Source organism: Atheta coriaria, unplaced genomic scaffold (genome assembly GCF_025399875.1).
Source record: "Atheta coriaria isolate IRGN ID8LTWV9N9 unplaced genomic scaffold, Caltech_Dcor_3.1 hic_scaffold_5_pilon, whole genome shotgun sequence".
Lineage (NCBI taxonomy): Eukaryota > Metazoa > Arthropoda > Insecta > Coleoptera > Staphylinidae > Dalotia > Dalotia coriaria.
In genome coordinates this window covers 8,505,871-8,519,233 of record NW_027045447.1, presented here as the reverse complement: position 1 = coordinate 8,519,233, position 13,363 = coordinate 8,505,871, and the positions used below count along the sequence as shown (strand labels likewise).

At 37.8% G+C, this 13,363-nt stretch overlaps 4 protein-coding genes across 8 annotated transcripts; 1 reads left to right on the top strand and 3 right to left on the bottom strand.

The window, feature by feature from the left end:
- The first annotated feature begins 1 nt into the window (after position 1).
- Positions 2 to 2,302, top strand: LOC135791742 (balbiani ring protein 3-like). Of its 3 annotated transcripts, none has more exons than XM_065302259.1 (5): positions 2 to 1,378; positions 1,439 to 1,539; positions 1,593 to 1,841; positions 1,903 to 2,018; positions 2,197 to 2,302. In XM_065302259.1, exons 1-5 carry the CDS (start codon positions 1,045 to 1,047, stop codon positions 2,243 to 2,245), a joined length of 849 nt encoding a protein of 282 aa, XP_065158331.1. In that variant the 5' UTR covers positions 2 to 1,044; the 3' UTR covers positions 2,246 to 2,302. The 3 variants fall into 3 exon arrangements, with proteins under 3 accessions (XP_065158331.1, XP_065158330.1, XP_065158329.1); XM_065302258.1 differs by lacking the exon at positions 2,197 to 2,302 and having other exon boundaries at positions 2 to 957; positions 1,013 to 1,378; positions 1,903 to 2,190; XM_065302257.1 differs by lacking the exon at positions 2,197 to 2,302 and having other exon boundaries at positions 1,903 to 2,190.
- LOC135791738 (arylsulfatase J) lies at positions 2,292 to 4,403 on the bottom strand. Its single transcript, XM_065302246.1, has 3 exons — positions 3,968 to 4,403; positions 2,957 to 3,912; positions 2,292 to 2,896 (listed from the first exon to the last, which is right to left on the bottom strand). The coding sequence occupies exons 1-3, from the start codon at positions 4,067 to 4,069 to the stop codon at positions 2,317 to 2,319; spliced, it is 1,638 nt and encodes a 545-aa protein (XP_065158318.1). The 5' UTR covers positions 4,070 to 4,403; the 3' UTR covers positions 2,292 to 2,316.
- A 176-nt stretch (positions 4,404 to 4,579) lies between these two features.
- On the bottom strand, positions 4,580 to 6,368 carry LOC135791741 (serine palmitoyltransferase 2-like). The gene is made up of 5 exons (XM_065302256.1): positions 6,035 to 6,368; positions 5,616 to 5,980; positions 5,226 to 5,557; positions 4,908 to 5,170; positions 4,580 to 4,845 (listed from the first exon to the last, which is right to left on the bottom strand). Exons 1-5 carry the CDS (start codon positions 6,343 to 6,345, stop codon positions 4,647 to 4,649), a joined length of 1,470 nt encoding a protein of 489 aa, XP_065158328.1. The 5' UTR covers positions 6,346 to 6,368; the 3' UTR covers positions 4,580 to 4,646.
- A 1,008-nt stretch (positions 6,369 to 7,376) lies between these two features.
- LOC135791737 (serine palmitoyltransferase 2-like) lies at positions 7,377 to 12,970 on the bottom strand. Of its 3 annotated transcripts, none has more exons than XM_065302243.1 (8): positions 12,396 to 12,970; positions 10,453 to 10,509; positions 10,334 to 10,399; positions 9,941 to 10,275; positions 9,464 to 9,828; positions 9,068 to 9,405; positions 8,751 to 9,013; positions 7,377 to 8,689 (listed from the first exon to the last, which is right to left on the bottom strand). In XM_065302243.1, the coding sequence occupies exons 1-8, from the start codon at positions 12,486 to 12,488 to the stop codon at positions 8,458 to 8,460; spliced, it is 1,749 nt and encodes a 582-aa protein (XP_065158315.1). In that variant the 5' UTR covers positions 12,489 to 12,970; the 3' UTR covers positions 7,377 to 8,457. The 3 variants fall into 3 exon arrangements, with proteins under 3 accessions (XP_065158315.1, XP_065158317.1, XP_065158316.1); XM_065302245.1 differs by lacking the exon at positions 12,396 to 12,970 and adding an exon at positions 12,248 to 12,384; XM_065302244.1 differs by lacking the exon at positions 12,396 to 12,970 and adding an exon at positions 10,575 to 10,708.
- Between the last annotated feature and the right edge of the window lie 393 nt (positions 12,971 to 13,363).

Below are 13,363 nucleotides of genomic sequence, written 5' to 3'. Positions count from 1 at the left end.
CACCAACAGCTCCTAAAATCGATGAGCTTCCTCGTCTGCAGTACGCATGCGCCGCCACCCCACACGCTTTTCAAAAGCTCCTTTTAGGAATTCCACTCGTGTTCGACAACTACGCCGTTCGGGTTTTTCCAAAACCTCTCGAATCGAATCTGATTTTAATCTAAGTCAAACAACGCTGAGCACTCTTTGATGTGAAAGATTAATCTTATTTAAAACTTCATAAAAGTCTGTTTGTTTTCAAGCTATTTTGTTTACGTCTTCTTTCTTTCACCTTAACGCTAAATATAAAATTTTCACAGCAAGATCACTTTCAAAATTTTCGGAATTTTAATTATGATTAGCAAGTGCCAAATTCTTTCGGTGGACAGCAGATGATATTTAACTTTTCGGGGAATCACATTTTCGTAGCACTTGAGGAAAACGCAATGATTTCCAAGAAATCCATGTTAAGCGCACTTAACGTGAACACTGTGTAAGATGAGAAAAACGACGATTAGTAAATAAATATCCGACGTAGAGAGCTACTAAATCCTCTTCTCGTCTGACGCGCGTACATGCTCCAGAAACACGCCAAATAATTATATTAGCCCGAATGTTTATTTTCACAAGACAACATGCTTCCCATTCGCATTACATAAATTATCGCCAAGCAACGCTAACAAAACTCGCGAATCTTGTTCGTTGATAACTAAAGAGTGACGTCCTAAATAATAAAAAAAACATCTCGTATAACCAAGCGACACATTTTCATTGACCTAGGGACGCCGAAAAAAAAGTCCTCTGTGCAAGTGCCCGGACATGACGCGACTAATGATGCCATGGATGCGCTTTTTTTGCAGACGCGCACGCCAATGATTTCAGAATAAATAATTTAAGGCGTGGATTAAATCAGATTTTCGGCCGAGGAGGTGGCCAGTACGTTTCGTTAGCTGCGTTAAACAGGAGGCGCGCACGACGGTTAACTCTGCAGTTAAAACCGCGATAAAAATAACTGATTATTTATTTTAATTAGAATTTGCTGCTGCTGGTGCAACACACGACAGAATGCATATTGATCGTGTGATTCTTCTGTTGGTGCTTGTTGCCGTTTTGTGCACCCCGTTGACGGCGGTGAACTCGAAGAGGAAAAATCGCCGACCGCATGCTAAGAGCCGTAAACAACAGTTTAACGCGAATCGGATTATGGAGCAGAATCGAACGAAAACTAGACTCAGCGTTCTGGGAGCCGATAGTTTGGGTTTACCGATGGTGAACCCGCGACCTTATACAATGGGATACGAACAGAGTGTCCTGGAACGGGCCCCTCAGGTGAACAATGTTCTGGTGAAGGATCACATTTTACCTTTGGGTGATTTTCAAAACAACGACTTCGACAAAAGTAAGTTTATTAAAAATTCTGTGTCCATTGATGATAATTGGTAATTTTTCGCTAATTTAGATCAATGTCACGGGGCGAATTACAAAAAAGATGACAATTTGAAGTTTGGCTGCGAACCGCGAGACACCATCGTGCATCTGGTCCACGAGGAAGGCCTAATCGTAAGTGTAGAATTCTAAGTCTAGAAAATTTACGAAACCATTTTGTTTCGCAGCTATCGCCAAATGCGGTTGCGGTCAAACGATGTGATGGCGGATGTACAGTGCACAGTATGTGCATACCCGTCCAGATGACCAACCGAACCTTTTACATCCGCCAAATCCAGAACAATCAGGTAACCTGCGGGTCAATCCAGGTAGTTGAACACCAACGCTGCAAATGCAGCTGTCCCGAACGATCATCGAACTGCACACCAAGTCAAATCTATGACCAGGAGGAGTGCAAATGTAAATGCCCTAGTAATGTGCGTATCTAACCACTAATCAGATTATATTTTGAAAAAAAAATCTTGTTTTATGGTTTAGGTTAACCAAACGTGTGCATCAGCCAAAATGGAATTCAGACCGCTGGAGTGCAAGTGCATGTGCAAGTTGGTCAAGAAGTGCTCGACAGGCTCATACTTTGATCATCAGAAATGCAGGTGCATAAAACCAAAATCGACAAAACCTAAAAAACGCCTAGCAAAACCCTCCTCATAGACGTAGAATCTAACCTTGAATAGAAACATTATTTATTATAATTTAAGGCATATTTATTGAAGATACATGCAGATACTCGATGAAAGTGATGTAGAATAAATGTATTATATTGTATTTCAGTTGCCCGGCTACGCTCCCCTTGGATAATAAGAACAAGCAGAATTTGTGATTAGACATTTGTTGTTAGATAGATTTTTCTTTTTGTATAAAAAATATTATTTTTAAATTTTTGTATTTTTTTCAAACAGTTTGTGGTTGTACATCAACATAATCACCGAAATTGGTCCACATGTAATTCCAGAATTTTGGGTTTCCTTTAGGATCCAATGGTTTGTTACCAGGTGCTATGGAGGTTCTATTAAACCCTTCCAAAGTGTCCTCTAGGTGATTTAGAATATTCGGGTATAAAGCAGCCAGGTTCTGACGCTCGCATGGATCCTTTTTTAAATTAAACAAACAGGGGGCTTTTAATGGTTCACATAATGTTTCTTCACCTTTGGGACACTTTACATCAGCTTGTTCCCTCATTTCGGAAATATCTTGCAAACTGGGCGCCATTTTGATTTGTGCTAAGGCTTGACCTGCTTGACTTTGTAACACTAACTGTGGATCATATTCTCCTTTGCGTCCTGATGGTCCATACCAATGATCCCAAGCACCTTGATAGTTGGTACCTTTTACCAGCTTCCAATCACCGACGGTAACAGCTGAACTACCATAGATATTATCAATATTATGTAATATCGTGTCACGTTTTGATGTGTAGTCTTTGGAAAGTTCATCCCAGAGATCAACACCGTCTAATTTATATGGTGACGTTCTAAAATAACAATTTTATATAAATACAAGGTGGTAATCAATGTTTTTAATATTAACATACAAGTTTTCTGAATATTCAGGACCTAGAGCTGCATGTAACAAAGTAGGCAACCAGTCAACCATGTGCATCATTTGTTTAGCCACCCGTTTAGGTCTTTCTAGATTAGGACTCCAGATTAATCCAGCTCCTCGCACTCCACCTTCCCACAACGTATTTTTTACTCCTCTCAATGGCCAATTGGAAGCAGCATTTATGTTAAACCCTTCTGCAGGTCCGCCATTATCTGTACTAAACACAATGACACTGTTTTTGAGCATGTTGCGTTTCTGCAGGGCAGCAACCACTTTCCCAACTGATTCATCCAGCTTTGAAAGAACTCCCGCAAACCTCCGACGGTTATATTCAGTAATATTAGAAAATTTAGCAACCAAGTCATCAGGTGCTGCTAGTGGGTTGTAAGGATTCCCTGAATGGACCGCATTGTGGGCAAGATACAGAAACAAAGGTCTTGTAACGTTATGTTCTCCAATCAGACGAATTGCTTCGTTTGTATAGAGATCAGTTACGTACTTCCCATGAGAATCATAATCAATATCAAGATTTCTACGCATATCCAGACCCCAACCTGGGCGTTCCATTGCTGTGTGATCATTGTAATCTAAATGACCTGTCCAACACCCAAGATGAGATAAAAATCCACGATATATTGGTGTGTATTCCTTTTTATAGGAACCAAGGTGCCATTTTCCAACAATTCTATTTACATAACCAAGTGGTTTGAGAAATTCAGGAAGTAATCGTTCATTTAATGGTAAACCACGTGGTTCCGCACCAAAGAGAACAGTGTGTTGCATACCCGTATGAATTGGATACCTTCCAGTCATAAGAGCAGATCTTGAAGGTGTACAAATTGGGTTAACGTAATAGTTTTGTAAAATTAAACCGGAATAAGCAAGGGCATCAATGTTAGGTGTAGGAATTTGATTGGAACCATGAAAACCAACATCATTCCAACCCTAGAATGGAAAATATTGCTAATATGTATAAAATAAACAGCTTAAATTAACTTACCAGGTCATCAGCCATGATGAAAATAATATTTGGAGAATTAACCCATTTTGCAGCACATAAACCAGAAGTAGCACTCAACATAAGCAGGAAACTTATCAACATTGCTACTTTATTGCTCAAACTAACTTTCAAAATGTAAAACTCGGGTGTTTTACTAATCGTCTTTCACTATTTTTGGAATAACTGGTCGACACGTCGTCGCATGGATCGAAATGTAAATGCCGACGACATGAAGAGAATAACAAGAAGTAGTTTGGAGTGTTTGTGTGGACACCAGTCCTTGTGCTCGTCTGCACTGCAGTGACCAGTGGTCTCTTTGTGTTTGGAGGCGCTAATCTGTTCATGTTCGACGCTGATTGCAAAGTGGGAGGCGACACAACGACTTCGACTTCATCATCAGTGACAAATAAACATAACATTACAACGCTGCGGTTTGTTTTGCACTGTTTACTGTGCACAATTCAACACCGACACATTATATGATCAATGACCAAAGCGAGAAAAGAGATGAGGATGAAAGCGACAAATACGTGATTTATTTATTTCCGCTGTGAACGGGAAGTGGGAACTTACATTCTCGTTTTTTATTTTGTATGCATTTAACACAAAAAGTTAATTTGTTTTCACATTAAAACCAGTTCCCTTTTATTGCACTATAAATCAACAATCTAAAAATGCATTAAATGTTTTTATTTTTGCAATATATGAGTCCCAATTCTTGGGAAACTTCTTCAATGTGTTTTAATGCATAGTCCAATTGTTCTTTGGTATGATCTGCGGATAAACAAATGCGGATTCTGGCTTGCATCAATGGAGTAACCGGATATACAACTCCAACGATTGCTATTTTGTGTTTGAGTAATTTTCTAACTGTTGCTCTAAAAAAAACATAATAAAACTTTAAAATATATAAATTTAAATCAAATAGATAATAATTTACAGTGTTTTGGAGTGTGAATAAGTCAGAATTGGAACGACTGGTGAATCATCATGACCATAAACAACAACACCAATCTGATTTAATTGCGTTCGGAAATATCTTGTGTTCCTAGCAAGTGCTTCAATCCGTTGACAGCCGATGTCAGTCCCATCTCGTCCCATAAGTATCTTTAAAACTGATATTATTTGTGCGCAAACTGGTGGTGAGATTGCTGTGGCATATTTCGATGCAAAACTGTGTTTTCTCAAACATGAAATTATGTCCTAAAATATGATGCTTTAAAAAAACAAAAAATATAATTATTAAGTAGATTATTACTTTATTTCCGGCTATGTAACCACCGGCAGCTGCAAAACTCTTGGTAAACGTCCCCATAAGAATATCAACATCACGAGGATCACAACCACAATACTCAACAACTCCTCTTCCGGTTTTGCCCATTGCTCCAATCGAATGTGCTTCGTCCAGATACAAATAAGCTTTGTATTTCTTTTTCAACGCTATTATTTCTTTCAAACGGACTATGGTACCTTCCATACTATAAATTCCTTCTACAATTATTAATATTTTCTTCCAGGGAATATAATCATTCTTTGCGCCTTGACCATAGACAATAGCTTCTTGTAAACGAGCTTCTAAATGATCAACATCTACAAATCAATAAATATACTTAACTTAAGCAATATAGTTATGTTTTTATTATTTAACCATTATGATCAAATACTCTGACTGTAGCTCCAGATAATTTAATCCCTAGGATTAGCGAAGAGTGATTTTTACTGTCACTTAAAACAAGACATCCTTTAGATAATATAACAGGCAAACTTAAGACATTGGTAGCAAAACCCATCCCGAAAGTAATCGCATCTTCAACGCCTAGAAACTCAGCCGTTAGTTTTTCAAGTTCTAAGTGTAAAGCACAAGTGCCAAATTGTGTTCGAGTTGAACAAGTTGAGATTCCATAGGTTTTTATTGCTTGAATTGCTGCTTCCGAACATGCACCTTCGTTTTGAGCAAATCCCAAATAATTATAGGAACCTAGGTTTATGCATTTTGTCGTTGTTCCAGTAAAACTAGAATTAATATTTTTGTATTATGTTTAATATTCAGGTTTAGATATGTGTTACTTCAATGTCCAGCCATCATCCAGTGTTTCTCGGTCTTTTAGAACAATTTCCGCACCTGGTAAACTGCACACAACAAAACTATGCCCGTCTTGAACTCTTCGCATCACATAACGACTGTACAACTGGAAAAAGTTGTAGGAAAGTGGTGGATATCCATGACGATTCACTTCTTTTTTAAATTTTCGTGGAAATAAAAAACTACTCAGCAATCCGACAATTATCAGTATATAAAAACCCAAATAAGTTGTTAGAAATGTTAAGAAACTTGGATATTTATCATCACGAGACGTTGTTTTGGATTTTAGTTGCATTCTTAGAAAATGTAAAGGAACACTGCAAGTGCAATAGGTAAAAAAGGTATATATAGGTATTTGCTTAATCTATGAGAGTTATTCATGCAATTTCCATAAAGTAATCAGACTAAATTAAGCATATTGCGCATAAATTGTGTAATATTTTAGGAGCGCTGCGTTTGGTGCTTACGTATATAGGTCGTGAATAGGTATACCGAGTATATTATAATCTATGTTCATAACCCAGTGTCACAACTACGGTTTCTGTTGTTTCGCTGTTTGTCAGCGCCAGAAACGGCAATAGAAAATGCAAACGGAACGAAAATTCGATATTCAAAGAATTACAATGATAATTTTAAAGAAAATTAAAATAAATAATCAATAAAATTATATTTGCCAATTCTGCATCTTCAGACGATACATAAGTTTCCACCAAAATATCGAAAAACGGTTTTTATGATCGCCATGTTTATGTTTACGTTAACTTGATAAAAACCAAGTAAGTTTAAAGCGTTTTAAAAAAGAATGAATATATAATCTCCGAAACTACGCAAAACTAAACTTTAAAGTTTTTGCTCAATTAAAATAAAACACAGAATATTGAAGATAATACTAAATACAAAGTATTGATATACATATTGTATGAAAGTGAAATTAATTCCATATCATACGCGCCGAGCAGTTTTCAAATAATTGCATTGCTTTGGAAATGCCAAGCAAATAATGTTGTTTTTGATAGTCGCTGCTATGCTTCGCAATCCGCTTTTAATAACATTTGCATATTTGTTTTATTTTCAAGGATAACATTAGAGTTTAATAGTATTCTTCACAATTTGTACTTGAAATTGGATAATACTCGAATGAGATAGTAATGATTTCAAGTAATTATTGTTCGAATCAAATATTGGAACAAAATAATAATAAAAGCATAACAAACAAAAAACCACTTTCACATTTATAATATTAATAAGAACACTGTATGATTCCGACACATTCCCACAGGAATACACTGGTGGTGAATAGTTTCCACGAATGATAGTATATGCATATAATTATTGGAACAATGTTTATTGTAGCAAAATATTGTGTACAAATATACAAATAACAAGCACGACCACGTATGAAAAAAGCAAACAAATTTATTCACATCATCATGTTAAATTCGGCATGTCTTCTTACAATTTCACCGTTATACCGCTCACATTATGCATCATGTAATACTGCCTTACATATAAATCAAAAAGTTCACTTCGTCATTTCGTTTCGAAAGTTTTGTATTGCATGCAGATATGTCCCGTTGTTATCCTCACCACATGTTAATGCCCAGTGTTTGTGTGAATGCGAATGGTAATGTTTAATCATCGGTATTTATCACAATATCTTATAATTAACTACTGCGTGGATCAACAGCGTAACAATCCGAAAAGGGTGTGGGGGCGAAACGTTCGTTATGAAATCGCATGGCACCTGAATTATGTAGTTATTTAAGTTGTGCAGGACAATTGTTCTATCTAGCTAGATAAATAAATAATGATATACCTGTATCGAGAGAAGTGCATGGAATGCTTTGAATATTGAAAAATTGTCTAGAAGATCGGATCTAAATCCGTCGTGAAAACAGAACAACCCTAGCGGATACTGCGTATTAATATTCCTTTAAACTTGAACTTTTTACGTCGCTACTGAATAACCTAAGTTTCGAATAGCCTTAAAGAGCGAGTAAGTGTTATTTGTACTTGCGATCGAACCGTCGACAACTAGCAAATCTAAGTTACAAATGAAGAAGTCATAAGAGCACCGCCACGTCAATAGCAACGTGAATAGAATTCAAAAAAATGAAACACACAATTAAGTCGCAAACGCAACTTGCGTTGAATTTTGTACTGAATATCAGATTTAGCAACGTTTTGTGAAATTTGTCTAGAAATATAAAAATGTTACGAGAACAGATTAAAACACAAACGGAAAATTTATAAAACAAGTAATCAGACATAAATCACATTGAAATTCGCGTGATTTCAATCTCAATCAAACGCAGTCCTAGATTTTGGTGAATGTGTTCGTCTTATCTCGCGTCGAGTGTGACGTCAAATTTCGCATTACGTATGGAATGATTGAGCACATTCCAGATTAGACTTCGAGTGTGTCATAGTCAATGGGTGTAAGGTCCCTCTTTTTGCGCGAGTATTTCAGCCCCAATTCATCGGCAACCTTGTCAATCGTGTCGAGAGCGTAGTCCAATTGTTCTTTGGTATGCGCCGCTGACAAACAGATACGAATTCGTCCTTCCATCAGTGGTGTAGCAGGATAACCAACACCAACGGAGGCGATTTTGTATTTAAGTAACGTCCGCACCATCGCACTAAAAATAAATATAAAACACCATTAACATATGTTTAATATTTACACATGGTGAAACTTACGTAATTTTTGAATACATGTAGACTAGAATTGGTACAACCGGTGAGTCCTCGTTGCCATAAACGACGACACCGATTTGAGCCAGGCGTCGTCGGAAATATTTCGTGTTACGTGCAAGTGTATTGATGCGTTTCAGACCCTCGCCAGTTCCATCTTTACCCATGAGAATTTTGAACACGGTGATAATCTGTGCGGCTACTGGTGGAGACATTGCTGTTGCAAATTTGGACGCTTGGCTGTATTTTCTTATACAGGAAATAACATCCTAAAATAATTATAGTTAAATCGATCGGTTAAGAATAAAATTGAAATAATTTACTCTGTTGCCCGCAATGTAACCTCCCGCTGCGCCAAAACTCTTGGTAAAAGTCCCCATCAATAGGTCAATGTCCCTTGGATCACAACCGAAATAATCCATCACGCCACGACCTGCTTTACCCATGGCCCCAATTGAATGCGCCTCATCCAAATACAGATATGCCTTGTACTTCTTTTTCAGTTTAATAATCTCAGGCAAACGCACAACAGTGCCTTCCATACTGTAGACACCCTCAACAATAATCAATATCTTTTTCCAGGGAAGATGAGCTTTCTTCGAAGAGGAATTTTGACCATACACAACTGCTTCTTTGAGGAGTCTTTCCAAATCATTTATATCTAATCAAAAAGAAATTTATTACCTTTATAAAAACAAAAATTTAAATATAATGTTTACCGTTATGTTCAAAAACTTTAACTGTCGCTCCAGATAACCTAATGCCCAAAATCAACGACGCGTGATTTTTGCTATCACTCAAAACAAGGCACCCCTTAGACAAAATCACGGGCAGATTCAAGGCATTGGTAGCAAAACCCATGCCAAAGGTAATTGCATCCTCGACGCCTAAAAACTCAGCGGTGAGTTTCTCCAACTCCACGTGCAGATCACACGTGCCATACCGCTGTCGACTGGCACACGTCGATACACCGTACTTTTGAATTGCATCGATCGCTGCGTTCGCGCACGGGCCCTTATTCTCGGCGAAACCGAGATAGTTGTACGAGCCCAAATTCAGGCACTTTGTCTCACCACCGGTGTACCTACAGAAAACGATAATAAATCATGCGATAAGCACGAGTCCGCACGCAATGCACACGCCAACTAATCGACGGTACAAGGGAGTGCCCGCCGTAAAAATAAACCTTCACATACTTGAATGTCCATCCGTGATCCTCGGTAATGCGGTCTTTGAGCACAATTTCAGCGCCAGGCACACTGCACACGGGATAATTCCAGCAGTCCCTGATGCGTCGGTATAGATACAGCGAATAGAAAGTGACGAATTTATTGTAGAGGGCTGGATAACCAGCGCGGTTCTTCTGCTGTGTCATTTTCGGTGGAAACAGGGCCTGGCTCATGTAACCGAGGAACATCAGGATGTAAAATCCCATATACGTTAGGAAAGCCGTTATAATACTCGGCCGCTCAAAGGATTCGAGCATTTCCTTCTTTGGTTTAGCGTTGTATAAATCATGATGTGCGTCACCCTGAGGAATTATTTAGTTAACAACTTTCTTGTGTATCAATTCATATCGTTTTGCTTACATTTGATAATGTAGTTTTGTTCATCCTCGCTTTGTTTGATTTGGCTGGATCCAGAGTGCGTTTAGTCTGGAAACAAAGCATTTTAATGGAAAAAAATTAAATATTTTATCAAAACATACCACTGTATAGCCATTGGTGCCATTTACCACTGTGGGGACAACCATTTTGCCGTTTTTCTACAAAAATTACAAAAAAATATTAATTTTTAATGTAAAACTTCAATTTAGGTACTTAAACATACAAAATATTCCATATAATATCATTATATTCAAGTATTTCTATTGACTACAATCAAATGTCTGGAAAAAGTCTATCTGATCCACTTAATAACAAGCACGAGCTGCGCATTTGGATGTTTAATTGATAATAAAACAAAATACCCAAATAAACGCTTGTGAGTAGCCGAAACTGACATTATTTATGTAATAAATCGATTTAGAGATAAAAAATAGACAAAATACATGATGAAATTTATTTGCAATGTTGTTATTCAAGTGCTGAATGATGCACAACATGTGATACTTTATTATTTTGCATATAAACTCGTTTTTTATGCAAAATGCAGCTCATCCGGTGCTAAAAATTGTTATCCAAAAGGAAATAAGTCGATTATATTTATGTAAGCCTCAGAAATCGTATATTTTATGGTATTGTAATGTCTATAACAATATTATTCCATTATTTATGTTTTAATTCACCTTATAAAGTGATAAAGCATAACTTATTACAGAGACCACATTAATTATGCAATATAACGATGTAGAGATAAAAAGGTAACAATAAATAAAACATTATTAAAATGATATCAGAATCTGCGTCAATAGTAATGAATAATTCAATAATTATTCCAAATATAAGTTAATTATTCTAATGTTAATCTTTTAGGTGTCTAGCCAAGTCAATTGAGTACATGTGCACCGAAAATCTCCCCTCTCAGGTATATTAATAGCTGAAACGAGTGCGTAATATTAAAAAAACGCACTTTATTCTTGTTTGCTTTAGAGGCTTAACTTTTAGAGGCCTGGCTCTAATTTGTCCCCGAACTATGATCGAAAGCGTGCCAACTGCCAGCCAATTTGTGCCGACGCACGAATTGAAAGCGCATGATTATCACACTCACTGCCTGTTTGGACAATATGTGCTCGATAACTCGATATTAAGCAAACATTGCACACACGCCTCAAAGTTATTAATTTGTTACATTTTAGGAATTTCCCTTTGGTGGGAGATAAGCGAATAAAAATTGAAAAAAATAAAAACATAATTTTGCGCTAAAAAAGTGAGGAAAGTGAATGTTGCCTATATAATTTGAAAATTAAAACGACATCTATCTTTATTCCAAGCCTATTGTTCAAACATGTAACGCATAGTTTAATATAGCATGTGTGCAATCATTGGGTTAACACGAACTTATCACGCTCGGGAATTTGCTGACGAACTTTACGATCGGAGTCAATTATTAAATTAGAAGTTATATAAACTTTTTTGAGTGATTAGAGCGTGAATGCTAGCGAAATCTATACTAGTAGTATTCCTAAAGATAAGCACTCATAGGATATGCAACAACGTAAACGTTTGAGTCATTAAATGAAACAAATACAATACTTGTTGATACTCAACAAAAAAATATCACTCGCAAGTGGTGTGTTTCGTGTCATGCGACTATTTTATTTTAGAATTCAATTGGATTTTTTTTTTACTTTTCATAGTGATTTACCAATGTTGATATTTCTGAAGTTCAGAAGTCGCGCGTGGTTACGAAATGATAAATTAATCGATAAAAAAATACGCCTTTGCCTTTCATTAATGTCAGGTGAAATTATAATCCATAAATTAATAATCGAGTTCCTAATGCGTTACGAATGACATCGCACACACGCGGGCGCAATAAATATTCAAATCGTCGTTACACACTTGATGATGATTTCTGAACACGTTGCAAACAAAGTTTTCAATTTGTCGCGTGTGTTTAGATTGTAGGTGCGTCGTGTGTAAGCAGTCGCCTTGTTCCCTGTTCCTCTACTCCTAGAACTATAGAAGGTTGGCAATTTCCGCAACTCACAATGTAACCATTGGCTAAATCCCCATGGTACCGGACATCCGCTTTGTCACCGCGAATATCATCCATATTGTCGATGAGGTTTTCCTTCTCCATTGTGAAGTTTGGTTGTGCTCCCCCAAGAAGTACACACTCGCGGCACGCACCACGCCACCTTGCGAAGAAGGAATTCCAAAACCCGGTTCGCTCGGTACGAAGCGGTCTCGCGCACTGTCGGGCAGCTCCACAGCTGGCTGGGCCTGGCGCGCACGCGATCCGCGCGCACGGAAAACCGAAAACTAACCTGACGCCGAGGGCATGCGCACGATTTTTGCGGCACTTTTCGGCCCCGGCGCCTCACACACGCATTTGTATTTTGTCGCAGAGCGGCAACGGAACCGGCCGCACGACTCGAACGCTTCGGATTGGCTAAAATCACGCACGACGCAACTCACGTGATGCACGCCGATGCAGACTCAGGTTCGCAATTTATTCAACACTTACACTATCAACAAATTTTGGTTTCCGCTTACACTTTACACGGCCGACGAATAAAGTGGGAAAAAACGCGAGCCATGCTGGTTTGACTGGTTGAATTTTGACTTGAATTTTAACGACGTTTGAATGTCTAACGTAGGCAACCAGTTTCGCACCAACGGTTTTTATTACTCGAGTCAAAGTCGTTTGAAGTGGTGGTAACTATAGAATCGCGCGATTAATTGTTTCGAACGGTTAATTTCATTGCATGTACGGTTTTAATTTGTAATTCAAATGATTACTCATCGCATGGTGAATGAGCAACGAGTTGCACGTGGTGACGTGTCGATTATCAAAAACGCCTCTAGAAGCTATACTATGCTAGAAGTAAAAGGAAGTTGGTAGCCGGCAAATACAAGTGAGTCATTCACTTGAAAATAGCATTCATGCGGCGTTGACTCCGACGCCGCATCGGGGGATACGCCAGCGTCCCCACTTCTTGTTGTCTGCATGAA

Excerpts from the sequence above, each read along its gene's own strand:
- LOC135791742 (XM_065302258.1), top strand. The coding sequence starts at position 1,045 with ATGCATATTGATCGTGTGATTCTTCTGTTGGTGCTTGTTGCCGTTTTG. Across the intron at positions 1,540-1,592 it reads TCCACGAGGAAGGCCTAATC|CTATCGCCAAATGCGGTTGC; the intron begins GTAAGTGTAGAA and ends TTTGTTTCGCAG. Across the intron at positions 1,842-1,902 it reads AATGTAAATGCCCTAGTAAT|GTTAACCAAACGTGTGCATC; the intron begins GTGCGTATCTAA and ends TTTATGGTTTAG.
- LOC135791738 (XM_065302246.1), bottom strand. The coding sequence starts at position 4,069 with ATGTTGATAAGTTTCCTGCTTATGTTGAGTGCTACTTCTGGTTTATGT. Across the intron at positions 3,913-3,967 it reads TCATCATGGCTGATGACCTG|GGTTGGAATGATGTTGGTTT; the intron begins GTAAGTTAATTT and ends TTTCCATTCTAG. Across the intron at positions 2,897-2,956 it reads CCTGAATATTCAGAAAACTT|AACGTCACCATATAAATTAG; the intron begins GTATGTTAATAT and ends TTGTTATTTTAG.
- LOC135791741 (XM_065302256.1), bottom strand. The coding sequence starts at position 6,345 with ATGCAACTAAAATCCAAAACAACGTCTCGTGATGATAAATATCCAAGT. Across the intron at positions 5,171-5,225 it reads GTTACATAGCCGGAAATAAA|GACATAATTTCATGTTTGAG; the intron begins GTAATAATCTAC and ends ATCATATTTTAG. Across the intron at positions 4,846-4,907 it reads TATTCACACTCCAAAACACT|AGCAACAGTTAGAAAATTAC; the intron begins GTAAATTATTAT and ends TGTTTTTTTTAG.
- LOC135791737 (XM_065302243.1), bottom strand. The coding sequence starts at position 12,488 with ATGGAGAAGGAAAACCTCATCGACAATATGGATGATATTCGCGGTGAC. Across the intron at positions 9,829-9,940 it reads GATCACGGATGGACATTCAA|GTACACCGGTGGTGAGACAA; the intron begins GTATGTGAAGGT and ends CGTTTTCTGTAG. Across the intron at positions 9,014-9,067 it reads GTTACATTGCGGGCAACAGA|GATGTTATTTCCTGTATAAG; the intron begins GTAAATTATTTC and ends TAATTATTTTAG.